Below are 21,712 nucleotides of genomic sequence, written 5' to 3' on the forward strand. Positions count from 1 at the left end.
ATGACCCCAAACACACAGAGATGACCCCAAAGTCACTGAGATGACCCCAAATCAACCCAAAGCCGTTGAGATGACCCCAAAGCCACTAAAATGACCCCAAGATCAACTCCAAAGCCACTGAGATGACCCCAAAAATCACTGAGATGACCCCAAAATCAACCCCAAAGCCATTAACATAACCCCAAAGACACTGAGATGACCCCAAAGTCACTGAGATGACCCCAAATCAACCCCAAAACCATTGAGATGACCCCAAACACACAGAGATGACCCCAAATCAACCCCAAAGCCACTGAGATGACCCCAAAGACACTGAGATGACCCCAAAATCAACCCCAAAGACACTGAGATGACCCCAAAGTCACTGAGATGACCCCAAATCAACTCCAAAGCCATTGAGATGACCCCAAACACAGAGATTACCTCAGTCACTGAAATGACCCCAAATCAACCCAAAAGCCATTAACATGACTCCAAAGCCATTGAGATGACCCCAAAATCAACCCCAAAACCATTGAAATGACCCCAAAGTCACTGAGATGACCCCAAATCAACCCCAAATCCATTGAGATGACCCCAAAGTCACTGAGAATACCCCAAATCAACCCCAAAGCCATTAACATGACCCCAAAGCCATTGAGATGACCCCAAAGCCATTGAGATGACCCCAAGATCAATTCAAAACCACTGAAATGACCCCAAAGTCACTGAAATGACCCCCAAATCACTGAGATGACCCCAAACCCACCCAGGAGACCCCAAAGCCAGCCCTCCCCGATGTCCCCAGAGCCACCCAGGAGAGCCCAATGCCGACTCCCCCCACCGGCTCACCTTGAACTTGGGGACGGGCAGGGAGAGGTCGCGGTGCTTTGACCAGATGCGGCGCGGCCGGGGGTCCCGCACGTCGCCTTCGGGTCGGTACCCGGAGTCCTGTGGGGTGCAGCACCCACGGCTGGGGCCCAGAAGTCTTCCCACTTCCCTCCAGCCCCACGCCTTCGGCTTCCCCGCAGTCCTGGATCCCATTCCAGGCCTTTTGGGGCGCCCCACGCCACGAAGCATCCGAACTCCCATCTCTCAACCTCCAAACGCCCCCCCAAAACACCCCCAAATCCACATCTGTGGGGCACCAGTGATGCTATAGGGCGTTCAGGGGACGCCTATGGGGCACCCCACACCACTTATAGGGCTGCATCCCTGCTTTTGAAGCCCTTAGCCCCACGCTATCATCCCCCCATTACCCGCGGGTGAACTCCAAAACCCTGTGGGGAGGGAGGAAGGGTTCGTTAGCGGGCAGCTCGTTAACGAGGCTCATTAGGACACTCACGGGGACGCTGAAGTGGACGCCATCGTAGCGGTAGACCTTCTGGGGGGCGCGGCGCAGCGCGGGGTCCACCACCAGCTTGTAGCTGCGCCACGGCACGCTGGGGGGACGCTGGCTCTCACCCCCCACCTCCGGCTCCATTCTGCCTCATTGACACTGGGGAGGGGGCACGGGGGTCAGCACACCCCTAATCCCCCCTTTAATTCCCCCCCCGTGTCCCCCCAGCCCCTCGTAACCCCATAACACCCCTTATTTTCCCCTCCTAGAAATATTCTAAGACCACCCCGAAGTGCTGCAGAATCACCACAAAGTGCCATGAAACGCCCCAAAACCACTCAAGTTACCCACAAAACATCCTAAATTCCTCCCACGGTGTCTCAGAGCCACCCCAAAGCATCCCTCAATGATTGAAGATACCCCAAAGACGCTGAGGTGACCCCAAGATCGACTCAAAACCATTGAGATGACCCCAAAGCCATCGACGTGACCCCAGAGCCATTGAGATGACCCCAAAATCAACCCCAAAGCCATTGAAATGACCCCAAGATCACCTCAAAACCATCAAGATGACTCCAAAGTCACTCAGACGACCCCAAACTCAACCCGAAAGCCAAAATCCCCCGCAACCACCCCAAATCCATGCCCAAATCCCCCCCTGTGAGCCCCCAAATGCCCCCCCAACCACCTCGAATTCATGCCAAAAGGCTTCAGGTGGACACTGCTGTCCCAAAATCCCCCAGAATCACACCAAAATGCCCTCAAATGCACTACAGCCACCTCAGAGCATCACAAATTCCCCTTCAATCACCCCAAATTTGTGTCAAAATGCCTCAAAACCACCTCAAAATGTCCTCCAGTATCCCAAAGCCACCCCAAAGTGTCCCAAAATGCCCCACAATCACCCCAAAATGCCCTGAAACCACCCCAAAATGCCCTCCAGTACGCCACACTGACCCCAAAGTGTCCCAAAATGCCCCACAATCGCCCCAAAAAGTTTCAGACCCACCCCAAAACGCCTTCCAGCACCTCAGAGCCACCCCAGTGCCCCAAAACACCCCACAACCACCCCAAGCTCATGCCAAAAAGCCCCAGATCCTCCCCAAAATACCCTCCAGATCCCCAAAACTGCCATATTTTCCCCCAAATTTACCCATTTCCCCCCATATTCAGCTCAGTTCTCCCCACCCCCCTAAGCCCCAAAACCCCAGGCCCCATAATTCCCTCACAAACCCCATATATCCCCCTCATATTCCCTGATTACCCCTGTTTTCCCCCAAATTTACCACCCAATCCCCACATTTCCCCTCACTCCCCATCATTCACCTCAGTTTTACCTCAAAATCCCCACATTCACCCCAAAATCCCCTTCATTCCCCAACCCTTAACACAGATCCCACACGTTTATCCCACTTCCCCCCAAATTATCTCACTTTCCCTGGAATTCATCACAGCTTTACCTCACAATTCCCACGTTTACCCCAAAATCCCCACAATTCCTCTCAGATCTGCCAATTTCTCCTCATTCCCTCAAATTCACCTCATTTTTAGCCCAAAATGCCCACATTTTCCTCAAAACGTCCTTAACTCCTTCAGAACCCCAATTCTGACCTCGCATCCTCCTTAATTCATGTCACTTCTACCTGAAACTTTCCATAATTCCCTCAAAATCCTCAATGTTTACCTCAATTCCCCCAAATTCACCTCAAATCCTTGATATTCACCTCAAAATCCCCAATATTCACCTCAGTTACCCCAAATTTGCCTGAAATTTCCTTCAGATCCCAATGTTTGCCCCCCAAATCTGCAATATTTCCATCAGTTCCCCCAAATTCCTCAGATTTACCCCAAAATCCCCAATGTTCACCCCCAAATCCCCAATCTTTACCTCGATTGCCCCAAATTTACCTGATTTCCCTCAAAACCCTCAAGATTTACCTCAGTTTCCCTCAAATTCACCTGTTTTGCCTCAGGTCCCCAGTATTTACCCCAAAACCACCAACGTTTACCCCATTTTCCTCTCCATTTACATCCCCACCCCCACCTTCCCCCCTCTGCCCCCAAATTCACCCCATTTTCCCCCAAACCCACCTCAGTTTGACCTCAAATCCCCCACATTTCCCTCAAAATCCCCAGCATTCATCTCAGCACCCCAGGATTCTCCCCAGCTTTACTAGAAACCCCAATATTTACCCCAAAACCCCCCATATTCACCTCACTTTCCCCCATTTACCTCAGCACCCCCACATCCCCCCCCAGCCCCAAATTCACCCCAGTTCCACCTCAGCCTTACCTCAAATCCTTGATATTTCTCTCAAAATCCCCACATTTACCTTATTTTCCTTCCAGTCTACTTTACTTTTACTCCAAATCCCCAATATTTGACCCCAAATCCCCAATATTTGACCCCAAATCCCCAATATTTACCTTAGCGCCCCCATATTTCCCCCCACGCCCCCAAATCCATCTCAGTTTCCCCCACATTTCCCTCAGTTTTGACCTCAAATCCCCCGCATTTCCCTCAAAATCCCCGATGTTCACCTCAGCATCCCTCGATTTCCCTCAGCCTTACCTCAAATTCCCAACATTTGTCCCCAAATCCCCATTATTTACCTCGTTTTTTCTCCATTTACCTCACGCCCCCCCCCACGTTTACCTCAGTTTCCCCCAAATTCATTTCATTTTTACCCCAAACCCCCAAATTCACCTGTTTCCCCCATATTTATCTCAGATACACTTCAAAATCCCAATACTCACCCCCAAACCCCCAATATTTCCCTTATTTCCCCCCATTTACCTGAGCACCCCCCATTTCCCCTCACACCCCCAAATTCACCCTGTTTTCCCCCCAATTCCCCTCAGTTTTACCCCCAAACCCCCACATTTACCTCAAAACCCCCAATATTTACCTCAATACCCCCAAATCACCCCATTTTACCCAGTTCCTCCCAGTTTTACCTCACATATCCACACTTACCCCATTTTCCCCCCCTTTTCCCCCAGTATTTACCCCACATCTCCAAACTCCCCCCATTTTCCCCCAATATTTACCTCACATCCCCAAATTCACCCCATTTTCCCCCATTTCCCCCCAGTTTTACCTCACACCCCACACATTTACCTCAGATCCCCAAATTCACCCCATTTTCCCCCAATTCCCCACAGTTTGACCTCACATCCCCCACATTTACCCCACTCTCCCCCCATTTTCTCCCAATATTTACCTCAGAACCCACAAATTCACTCAATTTTCACCCAATTCCCCCCACTTTTATCTCACACCCCCCACATTTACCCCATTATTTTCCCCAATAATCACCTCAGAACCACAAATCCACCCCATTTCCCCCTTTTCCCCACAAGTTTTATCTCACATCCCCCACATTTACCCCATTCTTCATCCATTTCTCACCATTATTTATCTCAAAACCCACAAATTCACCCCATTTTACGCTACTTCCCCCAGTTTTACCCCACATTTCCCCCATTCTCCCCCAATATTTATCTCAGATCCACAAATTCACCCCATTCTCCCCCTGATTTTCCCCAGTTTTAGCTCACATCCCAAACATTTACCCCGTTCTTCCCCTATTTTCCCCCAATATTTACCTCAAATGCCCAAATTCACCCCATTTTCCCCACAATTTCCCCACTTTTACCTCATATTCCCCCCATTTACCCCATTCTCCCCTCAAAACCCCCAATATTTCCCTCAAAACCCCCAAATTCACCCCAATTTCCCCCACTTTTACCTCACATCCCCCACATTCACCCCATTCTCCCCCTTTTCCTCCAATATTTACCTCAAAAACCACAAATTCACTCAATTTTCCCCCAATTCCCCCAATATTTACCTCACATCCCCCACATTTACCCCATTCTCCCCTCATTTTCCTCCAATATTTACCTCAGAACCCATAAATTCTCCCCATTTTTCCCCATTTCCCCCCAGTTTTACCTCACATTCCACACATTTACCTCATTTTCCCCCAATATTTACCTCAGATCCCCAAATTCACCCCATTTTCCCCCAATTCCCCCCAGTTTTACCTCACATCCCCCACATTTACCCCATTCTCCCCCCTTTTTCCTCCAATATTTACCTCAAAACCCACAAACTCACTCAATTTTCACCCAATTCCCCCAATATTTACCTCACATCCCCAAAGTTCACCCCATTTCCCCCCAGTTTTACCTCACACCCCACACATTCACCTCATTTTCCCCCAATATTTACTTCAGAACCCCCAAATTCACCCCATTTCCCCCCTTTTTCCCCCACTTTTACCTCACATCCCCCACATTTACCCCATTCTCACCTCAAATCCCCCCAATATTTCCCTCAAAACCCCCAAATTCACCCCATTTTACACAATTTCTCCCGATTTCCCACATTCTCCCCCAATATTTACCTCACATCCCCAAATTCACCCCTTTTCCCCCATTTTTACCTCAGATCCCCAACTTTTACCCCATTTCTTCCCCTTCGTCCCCCAATATTTACCTCACATCCCCAAATTCACCCCATTGTCCCCCAATATTTACCTCAGACCCCCAAAATTCACCCCATTTCCCCCATTTTCCCCACTTTTACCTCACATCCCCCACATTTACCCCATTCTCACCTCAAATCCCCCCAATATTTCCCTCAAAACCCCCAAATTCACCCCATTTTACACAATTTCTCCCAATTTCCCCCATTCTCCCCCAATATTTACCTCACATCCCCAAATCCACCCCATTTCCCCCCAATTTCCCCCATTTTTACCTCAGATCCCCAACTTTTACCCCATTTCTCCCCCTACGTTCCCCAATATTCACCTCAGATCCACAAATTCACCCCAATTCCCCCGTTATTCACCTCACATCCCCAAATTCAACCCTTTTCCCCCAGTTTTACCCCCAAACCCCCATATTTACCCCATTCTCCCCCCATTTTCTCCCAATATTTACCTCACATCCACAAATTCACTCAATTTTCCCCCAATTCCCCCAATATTTACCTCACGTCCCCAAATTCATCCCCATTTCTGCCTCATTCCCCCCAGTTTTACCTCACATTCCCCACATTCACCCCATTCTCCCCCCCTTTTCCCCCAATATTTACCTCAAAACCCACAAACTCACTCAATTTTCCCCCAGTTCCCCCAATATTTACCTCAGATCCCCAAATTCACCCCATTTTCCCCTTTTCACCACAGTTTTACCTCACATCCCCCAAATTCACCCCATTTCCCCCCAGTTTTACCCCACAAACTCACTCAATTTTCCCCCAATTCCCCCAATATTTACCTCACATCCCCAAATTCACCCCATACCCCCAATATTTCCCCCAGTTTTACCTCACATTCCCCCCATTCTCCCCCCATATTTACCTCACAATCCACAAATTCACTCAATTTTACCCCTATTCCCCCCAATATTCACCTCAGATCCCCAAATTCACCCCATTTTCCCCCCGATTTCCCCCACTTTTACCACACATCCCCCACATTTACCCCATTCTTCCCACATTTTCCCCCAATATTTACCTCAGATCCACAAATTCACCCCTTTTTCCCCCAACCCCCCCCAACATTTACCTCACATCCCCAAATTCACCCCAATTCCCCCAATATTTACCTCACATCCCCAAATTTACCCCATTTCCCCCAATTCCCCCCAGTTTTACCTCACATCCCCCACATTTACCCCATTCCCCCCCATTTTCCCCCAATATTTACTTCAGAACCCACAAATTCACCCCATTTCCCCCCAATTCCCCCCACTTTTACCTCACATCCCCCACATTTACCCCATTCTCCCCCCATTTTCCTCCAATATTTACCTCAAAACCCCCAAATTTACCCCATTTTCCCAGTTTCCCACAGTTTTACCCCACATTTACCCCATTCCCCCCCATTTTCCTCCAATATTTACCTCAGAACCCATAAATTCTCCCCATTTTTCCCCATTTCCCCCCAGTTTTACCTCACATCGACCACATTTACCTCATTTTCCCCCAATATTTACCTCACATCCCCACATTCACCCCATTCTCCCCCAGTTTCCTCCAATATTTACCTCAAAACCCACAAACTCACTCAATTTTCCCCCATTTCCCCCAATATTCACCTCAGATCCACAAATCCACCCCATTTCCCCCCAGTTTTACCTCACATCCCCCACATTCACCCCATTCTCCCCCCATTTTCCTCCAATATTTACCTCAAAACCCACAAACACCCAATATTTTACCTCAGATCTCCCAATATTTACCTCAGAGCCCCAAATTCACCCCAATTCCCCCAATATTTACCTCACATCCCCCAAATTCACCCCAATTCCTCCCAGTTTTACCTCACATCCCCCACATTTACCTCATTTTCACCCAATATTTACCTCAGATTCCCCAATTCATCCCCATTTCCCTCCAATTCCCCCCAGTTTTACCTCACATCCCCCACATTTACCTCATTTTCCCCCAATATTTACCTCAGAACCCCAAATTCACCCCATTTTCCCCCAATTTCCCCCAGTTTTACCCCACATCCCCCACATTTACCTCATTTCCCCCCAATATTTACCTCAGATTCCCAAATTCATCCCCATTTCCACCTGATTCCCCCCCGTTTTACCTCACACCCCACACACTCCCCCCATTTTCCCCCAATATTTACCTCAGACCCCCAAATTCACCCCATTTCCCCCTCCACCCCCCTAATTTTACCCCACATCCCCCCCCCCACCCCGTTCTCCCCCAGCACTTACCTCACACCCCAACCCCCCCCATTTCACCCCATTTTTACCTCAGCCCCCCCCCCTTCCCCCTCAACCCCCCCGAATCACCTCCGACTCCCCAAAACCCCCACAATTTCCCCCCAACCCCCCACAATTTCCCCTCGCCCCTCCAAATCCCCTCAGCCCCCCCCTCCCCCCACCCCCCATTTCCCCTCCCCCCCCCCCTTTTCCCCCCGTATTCCCCCCCTCCCCCCCCGGTTCCCCGCACTTCTCTCCCAACCGGGTCCCGCCCGCCCTCACCTGCCGCTGCCTCCCCTCTCGGGGGGGGGACGAGGCGGCGCTCCGGGCCCGCTGAGGACCGCTCAGAACCCAAAGGAGAGCGCGGAAGGCGGAACGGAACGAAGCGGAACGGAGCGGAACCGCCGCCACCGCCGCCGCCGCCGCGGGACCGGGAGGGGCGGGGCCGGAGGTGGAGCCAACGGCAGAACTCGCGCCGAGCCAAATCTCGCGAGATCGCCTCCTTCACCCATACGCAGACACATTTCCCCCCCTCCCACCCCCGCCTCGTTTTCCCAAACCGCACTTTCGCCACGCGCACGAAAATAAATCTAAAAAAGAAAAACGAAAATGAAAAAAAAACGATTTGTATTTCTTTTTTCGCCTCTCTTCGCCTCGGTTTACATCATCACGAGAAACACCTCGCGGTACAAAATCACCCGCCGGGTCGTTCCGCGCAACCGATCGCGGCCGTTAAACCCCAAAGCGCCGCGGCGAATCTGCCGCAAACGGCCTCTCTCTCGGCAGCACATTCGCAGATTTAATATTAAGAATTCCCGCCTTTTTTCTATCTTTCCTCAGAATTGCAGTCCCGACACACGACTTTCACAGCAGAAAAATTAATGCTGCTATTTTAAGGTTCTTCAAAAAGTTGTGTTTAAAGAGCGGCTCGTCTGGCGAATCTGCTGAGAACGAGAACAGCCTCAACGCGCAAGTGCGGAAACAACAGCCGCCTCCCCCCCCCGCTACGCGCATGCGCAATGAACGCACGCGTTCGGCGAGCCGCCACCGACGGGGCGTGGCTTAATGAAGGGGGCGTGGCTTAACAAAACGGTGGGCGTGGCTTCTCGATCTATTACATATTTATGAGGTTGGGCGGAGTTTTGGAGGCAATAAAAGATTTGGGGTCGTCTTGGGGAATATTTGGGGCAGTTTTGGACATAATTGAGGAACTTTGGGCAGCTGTGGAAAAATTTGGGGCATTTTTGGGGCGTTTATGTCCCGTATTTGTGTCATTTTGGGGACATTTGCGGCATTTTGGGGCTTAGGGAGCACAATAAGAGACACACGGGCGTTTTTTGGGACAATTTGGGGGCATTTGGGGAAGTTATTGTGAAAATTTGGTCCATTTTGGGGATGGGTGACAGAAAAATTTGGGGCATTTTGGTGATTTGGGGGATTTGGGGGGGAATTTGGGACATTTTGGGTCATCGTTGGGGACATTTCTGTCATTTCAGTGATATTTTGGGTCATGGGGGATCTTGGCGACGTTCTGGGGGTGTTTATGAAGCATTATAAGGGGTTTTTTGGAGGTTTTTGAGACGTTTTTGGGCATTTTGAGACATTAATGGGGATGCAGGGGTCATCGAGGGGTATTTTGAGGCATCTTAAGGGCATTTTGGGATCTTTGGGGGATATTTTGGAACGCTTTAAGGACATTTTGGAAACTTTAGGAGCGTTTTGAGGTTATTTTGGGAGGATTTGAAGTCATGGCGAAGGATTTTTTGGAGGATCACTGCGTACATTTGTGGCAAGTGGGACATTTGTCATGCTGGGAACGCTTGAAACGCTTCCACTGAATTTTGGGTTCCATTTGGGCAGATTTGGGGATGTTTGGGCAACACTGCTGACACTTTGGACTCAATTCCGTGCCGTTTTGGAGCCGCTTTTCGGGAATATTTGGGAATATTCTGGGTCCCTTGGCTTCACCCCCCCCACAAAATGGCGGCCGCGCGGGGGCTGCCGGGAGATGTAGTCAGCGCTCTCAGCCAATGGGACGCGACCCCGAGGCGCCTCAGCCAATGGGAGCGAAAGCGGCGGGACCACATCGGGTCCTCCAGGACCGTAGAGAAGAGAGGAGGGAGGGGCACCGGAAGCGCGGCCTTTCTAGCCGAACTTCCGGTTCAGGGGAAAACGGGTGGAATTTGGGGTTCCTGAGAGGGTGTGGGGGGAAACCGGGGTAGAAATGGGGGAAATTCGGGGAGCTGAGGTGGATTTTACGACGTTTGGGGAAATTTGGTGGAAATTCGGGCGAATTTAAGGGGGAAAAATTGTAAATTGGAGGTTCTGAGCGGGGGAAACGGTAGAAATTGGGAGATTGAGGAACAGGTGGGGGTGGGAGTGGGGGAGGGGTTGGGAGCGGTTCCCGGTGTTGATTTTGGGGCAAGAAGCGGGGAATGTGGGGGGGGGAGGGGGGAAGGGGCCCGGTTGCTTAGCAACGGGTGGGCGGGACACGCACCACCCTCTCCACGGCTCCGCCGGAACCGGAAAGCGCTGTAACCGGAAGTGACGCATTTCGGACGGCTGTGCCGATCGCGAGGCAATAGCAACCCCGCTCCGACCGGAACCCGGAAGAGAAGTGCCGGAAGTCAGGCAACCCGGAAGTAAGGAGGCCGGAAGTGGGCGCTGCCTGTCTCCTATTGGCTCGCGCAAAGCGGAAGCCGGCGCGGCGCTGCGCGCGCATCTCCACGGCAACGGCCGGAGGGCTCTCGGCCGCCTTCGGGGCCCCGCGCGTCGCCATGGAAACGCGGCCCATAGCGACGGGGCCGCCGCGGCCGCCGCCCCGCCCCAAGATGGCCGCCGCTGGGCGGGGGAGGCGCTGCGTGGGAGCGGGGGGCGGCGGTTTGGGGGCGGCGGAGGGCGAGGCGAGGCCGACGGAGGTCAGTGAGGGGGGTGCGGCGGGGTCACGTGACGGCGGGGGGTCGAAGTCCGCCGTTTTGGGGGGGGTTGAGACCTATTCGGGGTCGGCGGGGGTCAGCCGGGGGTCACGCTGGGATGGGGGGTCGGCCTCAGCCAATCAGGAGGCGGGACGCTGCGGGGGGTCGGACTCGGCCAATCAGGAGGCGGGACGCTACCCGGTGTCGGCCATCTTGGGGTCAAAGGGCGCCGCTTTGGGGTCACTGCCGGCTGGCGGAGGCCCGACTGCCGCCAATGAGGGACCGGAAGTGGGAGCGGCGGCCATCTTGGTGTCAGAGCCAGCCAATGGGAGCGCTGCGGGGTCAACGTCAGCCATCTTGGAAGCAAGTTCAGCCAATGGGAACGCAGCGGGGTCAGCATCCACCATCTTTGGTTCGAGGTCAGCCAATGAGAGCGCTGTGACGTCAATGTCAGCCATCTTGGGGTCAAAGGTGATGACCCCAGCATCCGCCATCTTGGATTCTGGGATGCCAACGTCGGCTATCTTGGGGTCAAAGGTCACGACCCCAATACATTTGGGGTCAAGGGAGACGGCCATCTTGGATACACCGTCAGCCTTCTTGGGGTCAAAGGAAATGAACCCCACCCCAAAGTCGGCCATCTTGGGGTCAAAGGTCACGACCCCGACCCCCACCGCAACACCTTTGGGGTCGCGGGACGTGGCCATGTTGGATCCAACCTCAGCCATCTTGGGGTCAAAGGTCATGACCGCCACCCCAACTTCGGCCACCTTGGACTCTGAGACTGCGACGTCGGCCATGTTGGGGTCAAAGGTCACGACCCCCACCCCAGCATCGACCACTTTGAGGTCAAAGGAGACGACTTGCCCTCCCCCGTCGGCCATCTTGGATCCAACGTCGGCCATCTTGGACTCAACTTCACCCACCCTCCTGTCGGCCATCTTGGCTCCAACCCCATCCACTCCAATGTCCGCCATCTTGGACTCAGAGACCCCGACGTCGGCCATCTTGGGGTCGACACAGATGACCCCCACCCCCCCGTCTGCCATCTTGGACTCCAGGACCCCAATGTCAGCCATCTTGGGGTCAAAGGACACGACTCCCACCCCCCCATTGGCCATCTTGGATCCAACGTCAGCCATCTTGGGGTCAACAGAGATGACCCCCACCCCCCCGTCGGCCATCTTGGACTCCAGGACCCCAATGTCAGCCATCTTGGGGTCAAAGGACACGACCCCCACGCCCCCATCGGCCATCTTGGACTCAGAGACCCCCACCCCAACGTCGACCACTTCGAGGTCAAAGGAGACGACCCCCACCCCAAAGTCGGCCATCTTGGATCCAACCCCATCCACTCCAGCGTCTGCCATCTTGGATTCCAAGACCCCGATGTCGGCCATCTTGGACTCCGAGACCCCCACCCCAGCCTTAATCACTTTGGAGGCAAAAGAGAAGACCCCCAACCTCCCGTCGGCCATCTTGGATCTCAAGACCCCAACGTCGGCCATCTTGGGGTCAACACAGACGACCCCTGCCCCCCCATCGGCCATCTTGGACTCAGAGACCCCCACCGCAACGTCGGCCATCTTGAGGTCAACAGAGATGACCCCCAACCCCCTGTCAGCCATCTTGGATTCAGAGACCCCCACCCCAACACCAATCCCTTCGGAGTCAAAGGAGACGCCCCCCACTCCCCCGTCGGCCATCTTGGCCTCAACTACGTCAGCCATCTTGGACTCAGAGACCCTCACCCCTACTTGTGTCACTTCAGAATCAAAGGAGACGCCCCCCACTCCCCCGTCGGCCATCTTGGACTCAGAGACCCCCACCCCAACTTGTGTCACATCAGAATCAAAGGAGACACCTTCCACTCCCCCGTCGGCCATCTTGGCCCCAACCACGTCGGCCATCTTGGACTCAGAGACCCAAACTTGTATCACATCAGAATCAAAGGAGACGCCCCCCGCTCCCCCGTCGGCCATCTTGGACTCAGAGACCCCAACCCCAACTTGTATCACATCAGAATCAAAGGAAACGGCCTCCACTCCCGTATCGGCCATCTTGGCCCCCACCACGTCGGCCATCTTGGACTCAGAGACCCCCACCCCAACTTCTGTCACTTCAGAATCGAAGGAGACACCTTCCACTCCCCCGTCGGCCATCTTGGCCCCAACCACGTCGGCCATCTTGGACTCAGAGACCCAAACTTGTATCACATCAGAATCAAAGGAGACGCCCCCCACTCCCCCGTCGGCCATCTTGGACTCAGAGACCCCCACCCCAACTTCTGTCACTTCAGAATCAAAGGAGACGCCCCCCGCTCCCCCGTCGGCCATCTTGGACTCAGAGACCCCAACCCCAACTTGTATCACATCAGAATCAAAGGAGACGGCCTCCACTCCCGTATCGGCCATCTTGGCCCCCACCACGTCGGCCATCTTGGACTCAGAGACCCCCACCCCAACTTCTGTCACTTCAGAATCAAAGGAGACGCCCCCCGCTCCCCCGTCGCCCATCTTGGACTCAGAGACCCCAACCCCAACTTGTGTCACTTCAGAATCAAAGGAGACACCTTCCACTCCCCCGTCGGCCATCTTGGCCCCAACCACGTCGGCCATCTTGGACTCAGAGACCCAAACTTGTATCACATCAGAATCAAAGGAGACGCCCCTCACTCCCCCGTCGGCCATCTTGGACTCAGAGACCCCCACCCCAACTTCTGTCACTTCAGAATCAAAGGAGACACCCCCCACTCCCCCGTCGGCCATCTTGGATCCCCCAGATCCCGCCCCCTCCGCACCGACGGCGCTGTGGGACCCCCCGGAACCGCGCCGCCCCCCGGCAGCCAACGGCCCCACACGGGGGTCCCACGGCAGCCTGGGGCCGGGGATCCCGTCGCCACGCTGTGGGGCCGAGGCGGATTCCGTCAGCGTCCTGTCGGGGTCGCTCAGCTCCTTCCCCGACGACGTCAGCTCGCTCGGCTCGGATTCGGAGCTGGGGGGTCCCGCCTTCCGCCGCACCGACCGCTACGGCTTCCTGGGGGGCAGCCAGTACTGCGAGACGCCGTGAGTCGCCCCATAGCGCCCCATAGAGCCCCATAGCAGTCCATAGAGCCCCATAGTGCCCCATAGAGCCCCATAGCAGTGCATAGAGCCCCATGGTGCCCCGTAGCAGCCCATAGAGCCCCATGGTGCCCCATAGAGCCCCATGGTGCCCCTAGCACCCCATAGCGCCCCATAGAGCCCCATGGTGCCCCATAGCAGTCCATAGAGCCCCATGGTGCCCCGTAGCAGCCCATAGAGCCCCATGGTGCCCCATAGAGCCCCTTAGCACCCCATAGAACCCCATACAGCCCCATAGAGCCCCATAGCTCCCCATAGTGCCCCATAGAGCCCCATAGCAGTGCATAGAGCCCCATGGTGCCCCATAGAGCCCCATAGTGCCCTTAGCACCCCATAGAACCCCATAGCACCCCATGGTGCCCCATGGTGCCCCATAGCGCCCCATAGAGCCCCATCGAGCCCCATGGTGCCCCATAGTGCCCCACAGCAGCCCATAGAGCCCCATGGCGCCCCATAGAGCCCCATAGCGCCCCATGGTGCCCCATAGAGCCCCATAGCAGTCCATAGAGCCCCATGGTGCCCCGTAGCACCCCATAGTGCCCCATAGCGCCCCATGGTGCCCCATGGCGCCCCATGGTGCCCCATAGTGCCCCATAGCAGTCCATTGAGCCCCTTAGCATCCCATACAACCCCATGGTGCCCCATAGAGCCCCATGGTGCCCCATAAAGCCCCATAGCACCCCATAGACCCCCATGGTGCCCCATAGCACCCCATAGCGCTCCATAGTGCCCCATAGAGCCCCATGGCATCCCACAGAGCCCCATAGCGCCCCAAAGCATCCCATAGCACCCCGTAGCACCCCCATAGCGCCCCATAGCGCCCCATAGCACCCCATAGCGCCCCATAGTGCCCCATAGCGTCCCGTAGAGTTTGATAGAGCCCCACACACTTATGGGGCTGTGAACCCCACGCTTATGGGGCTGTGTCCCACACTTGTGGGGCTGTGTCCCACACTTATGGGGCTGTGCCCCCCACACTTATGGGGCTGTGCCCCCCACACTTATGGGGCTGTGCCCCACAATTATGGGGCTGTGCTCCCTACATTTCGGGGCTGTGCCCCCTATGCTTATGGGGCTGTGCTCCCCACACTTATGGGGCTGTGCCCCCCACACTTATGGGGCTGTGCATCCCCACTTATGGGGCTGTGCCCCCCACACTTATGGGGTTGTGCCCCCCACTTATGGGGCTGCGCATCCCCATTTATGGGGTTGTGCCCCCCACTTATGGGGCTGTGGATCCCCACTTGTGGGGCTGTGCCCCCCACTTATGGGGCTGTGCCCCACAGGGAGAGCTCGGTGCCGGTGGACGTGGCGCGGCAGCGGGAGCTGAAGTGGCTGGAGATGTTTTCGCACTGGGACAAATGGCTGAGCAAGCGCTACCAGAAGGTGGGTCTGCCCCATAGCGCCCCTTCCTGCCCCATAGCGCCCCTTCCTGCCCCATAGCGGGCCATTCCTGCCCCACAGCGCCCCTTCCTGCCCCACAATGCCCCTTCCTGCCCCACAGCGCCCCTTCCTGCCCCATAGCGCCCCTTCCTGCCCCACAGCGCCCCTTCCTGCCCCATAGCGGGCCATTCCTGCCCCATAGCGCCCCTTCCTGCCCCATAGCAGCTCTTCCTGCCCCATAGCGCCCCTTCCTGCCCCATAGCGCCCCTTCCTGCCCCATAGCGCCCCTTCCTGCCCCACAGCGCCCCTTCCTGCCCCACAGCGCCCGTTCCTGCCCCACAGTGCCCGTTCCTGCCCCATAGCGCCCCTTCCTGCCCCATAAAGGGATCCTCCTGCCCCATAGCGCCCCTTCCTGCCCCATAGCGCCCCTTCCTGCCCCATAGCACCCATTACCTGCCCCATAGTGCCCCATAGCGCCCCTTCCTGCCCCATAGCGGGCCATTCCTGCCCCATAGCGCCCCTTCCTGCCCCATAGCGCCCCTTCCTGCCCCACAGCGCCCCTTCCTGCCCCATAGCGGGCCATTCCTGCCCCATAGCGCCCCTTCCTGCCCCATAGCGGGCCATTCCTGCCCCATAGCGCCCATTCCTGCCCCATAGCACCCATTTCTGCCCCATAACTGCCATTCCTGCCCCATAGCGTCTTGTCCTGCCCCATAACTGCCATTCCTGCCCCATAGCGCCCATTCCTGCCCCATAGCAGCTCCTCCTGCCCCATAGCGGCTTCTCTTTCCCCATAGCGTCTTCTCCTGCCCCATAACTGCCATTCCTGCCCCATAGCAGCTCTTCCTGCCCCATAACGGCCATTCCTGCCCTATAAAGGGATCCTCCTGCCCCATAGTGGGCCATTCCTGCCCCATAGTGGGCCATTCCTGCCCCATAGCGGGCCATTCCTGCCCTATAAAGGGATCCTCCTGCCCCATAGCAGCTTCTCCTGCCCCATAGTGGGCCATTCCTGCCCCATAGCGTCTCCTTCTGCCCCATAACTGCCATTCCTGCCCCATAGCAGCTCCTCCTGCCCCATAGCGGGCCATTCTTGCCCCATAGAGGAAGCCTCCTGCCCCATAACAGGGGTCCCTATGTGTCCCTATGGGTCCCTATGGGTCCCTATGGGTTTCTATTGGTCCTATGGGTCCCTATGGGTCTGTGTGGGTCCCTATGGGTCTGTGTGGGTCCCTATGGGTCCCTATGGGTCTGTGTGGGTCCCTATGGGTCTCTATGGGTCCCTATGGGTCTCCATGGGTCCCTATGGGTTTCTATGGATCTGTGTGTGTCCCTATGGGTCCCTATGGGTCTCTATGGGTCCCTGTGGGTCTGTGTGTGTCCCTATGGGTCCCTGTGGGTCTGTGTGTGTCCCTATGGGTCCCTATGGGTCCCTATGGGTCCCTATGGGTCGCTGTGGGTCGCTGTGGGGCAGGTGAAGCTGCGCTGCAGGAAAGGCATCCCGTGTGTCCCTATGGGTCCCTATTGGTCCCTATGGGTCTCCATGGGTCTGTGTGTGTCCCTATGGGTCCCTATGGGTCTGTGTGTGTCCCTATGGGTCCCTGTGGGTCCCTATGGGTCGCTGTGGGTCGCTGTGGGGCAGGTGAAGGTGCGCTGCAGGAAAGGCATCCCGTGTGTTCCTGTGGGTCCCTATGGGTCTCTATGGGTCCCTATGGGTCCCTATGGGTTTCCATGGGTCTGTGTGTGTCCCTATGGGTCCCTGTGGGTCCCTATGGGTCGCTGTGGGTCCCTATGGGTCGCTGTGGGTCGCTGTGGGGCAGGTGAAGCTGCGCTGCAGGAAAGGCATCCCGTGTGTTCCTGTGGGTCCCTATGGGTCCCTATGGGTCTCCATGGGTCTGTGTGTGTTCCTATGGGTCCCTATGGGTCCCTATGGGTCTGTGTGTGTCCCTATGGGTCCCTCTGCGTCCGTGTGGGTCCTTATGGGTCCGTGTGGGTCGCTGTGGGGCAGGTGAAGCTGCGCTGCAGGAAAGGCATCCCGTGTGTCCCTATGGGTCCCTATGGGTCCCTATGGGTCGCTGTGGGTCGCTGTGGGGCAGGTGAAGCTGCGCTGCAGGAAAGGCATCCCGTGTGTTCCTATGGGTCCCTATGGGTCCCTATGGGTCTGTGTGTGTCCCTATGGGTCCCTGTGGGTCCCTATGGGTCCCTATGGGTCCTTATGGGTCCGTGTGGGTCGCTGTGGGGCAGGTGAAGCTGCGCTGCAGGAAAGGCATCCTGTGTGTTCCTATGGGTCCCTATGGGTCCCTATGGGTCCCTATGGGTCCTTATGGGTCGCTGTGGGTCGCTGTGGGGCAGGTGAAGCTGCGCTGCAGGAAAGGCATCCCGTGTGTCCCTATGGGTCTCTATGGGTCCCTATGGGTCCCTGTGGGTCTGTGTGTGTCCCTATGGGTCTGTGTGTGTCCCTATGGGTCCCTATGGGTCCCTATGGGTCTGTGTGTGTCCCTATGGGTCCCTATGGGTCCCTATGGGTCTGTGTGTGTCCCTATGTGTCCCTATGTGTCCCTATGTGTCCCTATGGGTCCCTATGGGTCCCTATGGGTCGCTGTGGGTCGCTGTGGGGCAGGTGAAGCTGCGCTGCAGGAAAGGCATCCCGTGTGTCCCTATGGGTCCCTATGGGTCTCTATGGGTCTCCATGGGTCTGTGTGTGTCCCTATGGGTCCCTATGGGTCCCTATGGGTCTGTGTGTGTCCCTATGTGTCCCTATGTGTCCCTATGTGTCCCTATGGGTCCCTATGGGTCCCTATGGGTCGCTGTGGGTCGCTGTGGGGCAGGTGAAGCTGCGCTGCAGGAAAGGCATCCCGTGTGTCCCTATGGGTCCCTATGGGTCTCTATGGGTCTCCATGGGTCTGTGTGTGTCCCTATGGGTCCCTATGGGTCCCTATGGGTCCCTATGGGTCCGTGTGGGTCCTTATGGGTCGCTGTGGGTCGCTGTGGGGCAGGTGAAGCTGCGCTGCAGGAAAGGCATCCCGTCGTCGCTCCGCGCCCGCGCCTGGCAGCTGCTGTCCGCCAGCCACGACCTGCAGCTGCGGCACCCGGGGCTGTTCCAGGTGGGGCCGGGGGGTCCCTATGGGTCCCTATGGGTTGCTATGGGTCCCTGGGGGTCTCGGTGGGTCCCTATGGGGTCTTGGTGGGTCCCTATGGGGTCTCGGTGGGTCCCTATGGGTCCCTGGGGGTTGCTATGGATCCCTATGGGTTGCTATGGGTCCCTGGGGGTCGCTGTGGGTCCCTATGGGGTCTCAGTGGGTCCCTATGGGTCCCTGGGGGTTGCTATGGATCCCTATGGGTTGCTATGGGTCCCTGGGGGTCGCTGTGGGTCCCTATGGGGTCTCGGTGGGTCCCTATGGGTCCCTGGGGGTTGCTATGGATCCCTATGGGTTGCTATGGGTCCCTGGGGGTCACTGTGGGTCCCTATGGGGTCTCAGTGGGTCCCTATGGGTCCCTGGGGGTCGCTATGGTTGCTATGGGTCCCTGGGGGTCGCTGTGGGTCCCTATGGGGTCTCGGTGGGTCCCTATGGGTCCCTGGGGGTTGCTATGGATCCCTATGGGTTGCTATGGGTCCCTGGGGGTCTCGGTGGGTCCCTATGGGGTCTCAGTGGGTCCCTATGGGTCCCTGGGGGTTGCTATGGATCCCTATGGGTTGCTATGGGTCCCTGGGGGTTGCTATGGGTCGCTATGGGGTCTTGGTGGGTCCCTATGGGGTCTCGGTGGGTCCCTGTGTTTCCCTGGGGGTTGCTATGGATCCCTGGGGGTCGCTATGGGTCCCTGTGGGGTCTCGGTGGGTCCCTATGGCTCCCTGGGGGTCGCTATGGGTTGCTATGGTTCCCCGGGGGTTGCTATGGGTCCCTATGGGGTCTCGGTGGGTCCCTATGGGTCCCTATGGCTCTCAGTGGGTCCCTATGGGTCTCAGTTGGTCTTTATGGGTCTCTATAGGTGCCTATGGGTCCCAGTGGGTCTCAGTGGGTCTCTATAGGTCCCTATGGGTCTCAGCGGGTCCCTATGGGTTTGTATGGGTCCCTATGGGTCCCTGTGGGTTGCTATGGGTCCCTGTGGGGTCTCAGCGGGTGCCTATGGGTCCCAGTGGGTCTCAGTGGGTCCCTATGGGTCCCTATGGGTCCCTATGGCTCTCAGTGGGTCTGTATGGGTCTCAGTTGGTCTCTATGGGTCTCTATAGGTGCCTATGGGTCTCAGTGGGTCCCTATAGGTCCCTATGGGTCTCAGCGGGTCCCTATGGGTTTCTATGGGTCCCTATGGGTCTCAGCGGGAGCCTATGGGTCTCAGCGGGTCCCTGTGGGTCGAGTGGGTCCCTATGGGTTTCTATGGGTCCCTATGGGTCTCAGCGGGCCCCTGTGGGTCCCAGTGGGTCTCAGTGGGTCCCTATAGGTCCCTATGGGTCTCAGTGGGTCCCTATGGGTTTATATGGGTCCCTATGGGTCTCAGGGGGTCCCTATGGGCCTCAGTGGGTCTCTATGGGTTCCTATGGGTCCCAGTGGGTCTCTATGGGTCTCAGCGGGTCCCTATGGGTCTCGGTGGATCCCTATGGGTTCCTATGGGTCCCTGTGGCTCTCAATGGGTCCCTATGGGTCTCAGTGGGTTCTTATGGGTCCCTATGGGTCTCAGTGGCTCCCTATGGGCCTCAGCGGGTCTTTATGGGTTCCTATGGGTCCCTGTGGGTCCCTATGGGTCTCAGCGGGTCCCTATGGGTTTCTATGGGTCCCTATGGGTCTCAGTGGGTTCTTATGGGTCCCTATGGGTCTCAGTGGCTCCCTATGGGCCTCAGCGGGTCTTTATGGGTTCCTATGGGTCCCTGTGGGTCCCTATGGGTCTCAGCGGGTCCCTATGGGTTTCTATGGGTCCCTATGGGTCTCAGCGGGTCCCTATGGGTCCCCATGGGTGTCAGTGTCCCCCCACGCCCCCCCCCCCCCAATGTCTGCCCACTTCCCGCCCCATTGCAGGAGCTGGAGCGGCAGCCCGGCGACGCTCGCTGGCTGGACGCCATCGAGAAGGATTTGCACCGCCAGTTCCCCTTCCACGAGATGTTCGCCGCCCGCGGGGGGCACGGGTGAGGCCACGCCCACTTCCGGCCACGCCCACTTCCGGCCACACCCACTTCATGGACACGCCCACTTCCGGCCCGCCCCCCCCCCCCCAGCTCCCACTCCCATTCCCACCCGCTCTCCCTAATTCTCGTTCTATGTAACCCATAGGAAGGATGGGCTGAGGCCACGCCCACTTCCGGCCACGCCCACTTCATGGACACGCCCACTTCCGGCCCGCCCCCCCTCAGCTCCCACCCCCATTCCCACCCGCTCTCCCTAATTCTCATTCTATGTAACCCATAGGAAGGCTGGGCTGAGGCCACGCCCACTTCCGGGTCTGGTGGGCCGATAGGACACGCCCACTTCCGGCCACGCCCACCCTCCCTTCCCCCCCACTTTCTCCCCCATCGATCCCGTTCTTGTTTGGAATAACGGATGTGCTGAGGCTGCGCCCACTTCCTGCCACGACTCCTCCCCTCCCCCCCGAGACCACGCCCATTTCCGGTCCCGCCTGCCTGTGTGGACACGCCCATTTCCGGCCCCGCCCATTTCCAGCCCCACCCACCCTCCCCCACCAGTCTCATTCTTCTTTGGAATAACGGATGTGCTCAGGCCACACCCACTTCCTGCCATGCCTCCCACTTTCAGACCACGCCCACTTCCGGGCCTGACTGCCATTTCCGGCCCCGCCCATTTCTCGTCACACCCACTTCCGGCCACGCCCCACCCCCCACCTTCCGCCACCAGTCTCGTTCTTGTTTGGAATAATGGGTTTGCTGAAGCCACGCCCACTTCCTGTCATGCCTCCCCCCTGAGACCACGCCCACTTCCGACCCCTGACAGCCCACTTCCGGCCCCGCCCATTTCTGGTCACGCCCACTTCCGGCCACGCCCACCTTCCCCCATCAGTCTCGTTCCTGTTCGGAATAATGGATGTGCTGAGGCCACGCCCACTTCCTGCTACGCCTCCCACATTCAGACCACGCCCACTTCCAATCCTGATTGCTCATTTCCGGCCACGCCCATTTCCGGCTACACCCCCCTCTTCCTTCTCCTGTTCCAGTCTCATTCTTGTTTGGAATAATGACTGTGCTGAGACCACACCCACTTCCGGTTCTGACTGCCCATTTCCGGCCCCGCCCA

At 56.8% G+C, this 21,712-nt stretch overlaps 2 protein-coding genes across 5 annotated transcripts in view; one reads left to right on the top strand and one right to left on the bottom strand.

Annotated features, from left to right (window-relative positions):
• SETD1A (SET domain containing 1A, histone lysine methyltransferase) overlaps nt 1–8,530 on the bottom strand; it is a 51,016-nt gene extending 42,486 nt beyond the window's left edge. The window contains 3 exon segments of the mRNA XM_090130328.1: nt 832–930; nt 1,325–1,477; nt 8,339–8,530. Coding sequence (XP_089986454.1) covers nt 832–930; nt 1,325–1,462 — 237 coding nt within the window. The 5' untranslated portion in view covers nt 1,463–1,477; nt 8,339–8,530.
• A 1,991-nt stretch (nt 8,531–10,521) lies between these two features.
• LOC116241520 (uncharacterized) overlaps nt 10,522–21,712 on the top strand; it is a 34,817-nt gene continuing 23,626 nt past the window's right edge. The window contains exons 1-4 of one of the 4 annotated variants that reach the window (XM_090130310.1): nt 10,522–14,036; nt 15,380–15,479; nt 18,473–18,580; nt 20,486–20,592. In XM_090130310.1, the coding sequence (XP_089986436.1) occupies nt 10,834–14,036; nt 15,380–15,479; nt 18,473–18,580; nt 20,486–20,592 (3,518 nt within the window). In that variant the 5' untranslated portion in view covers nt 10,522–10,833. The remainder of the gene's footprint in view (nt 14,037–15,379; nt 15,480–18,472; nt 18,581–20,485; nt 20,593–21,712) is intronic. The other 3 variants (XM_090130307.1, XM_090130308.1, XM_090130309.1) reach the window with 3 other exon arrangements.

The sequence above is a fragment of the Phasianus colchicus genome, chromosome 40 (genome assembly GCF_987193195.1).
Source record: "Phasianus colchicus chromosome 40, bPhaCol1.hap1.1, whole genome shotgun sequence".
NCBI classification, from domain to species: domain Eukaryota; kingdom Metazoa; phylum Chordata; class Aves; order Galliformes; family Phasianidae; genus Phasianus; species Phasianus colchicus.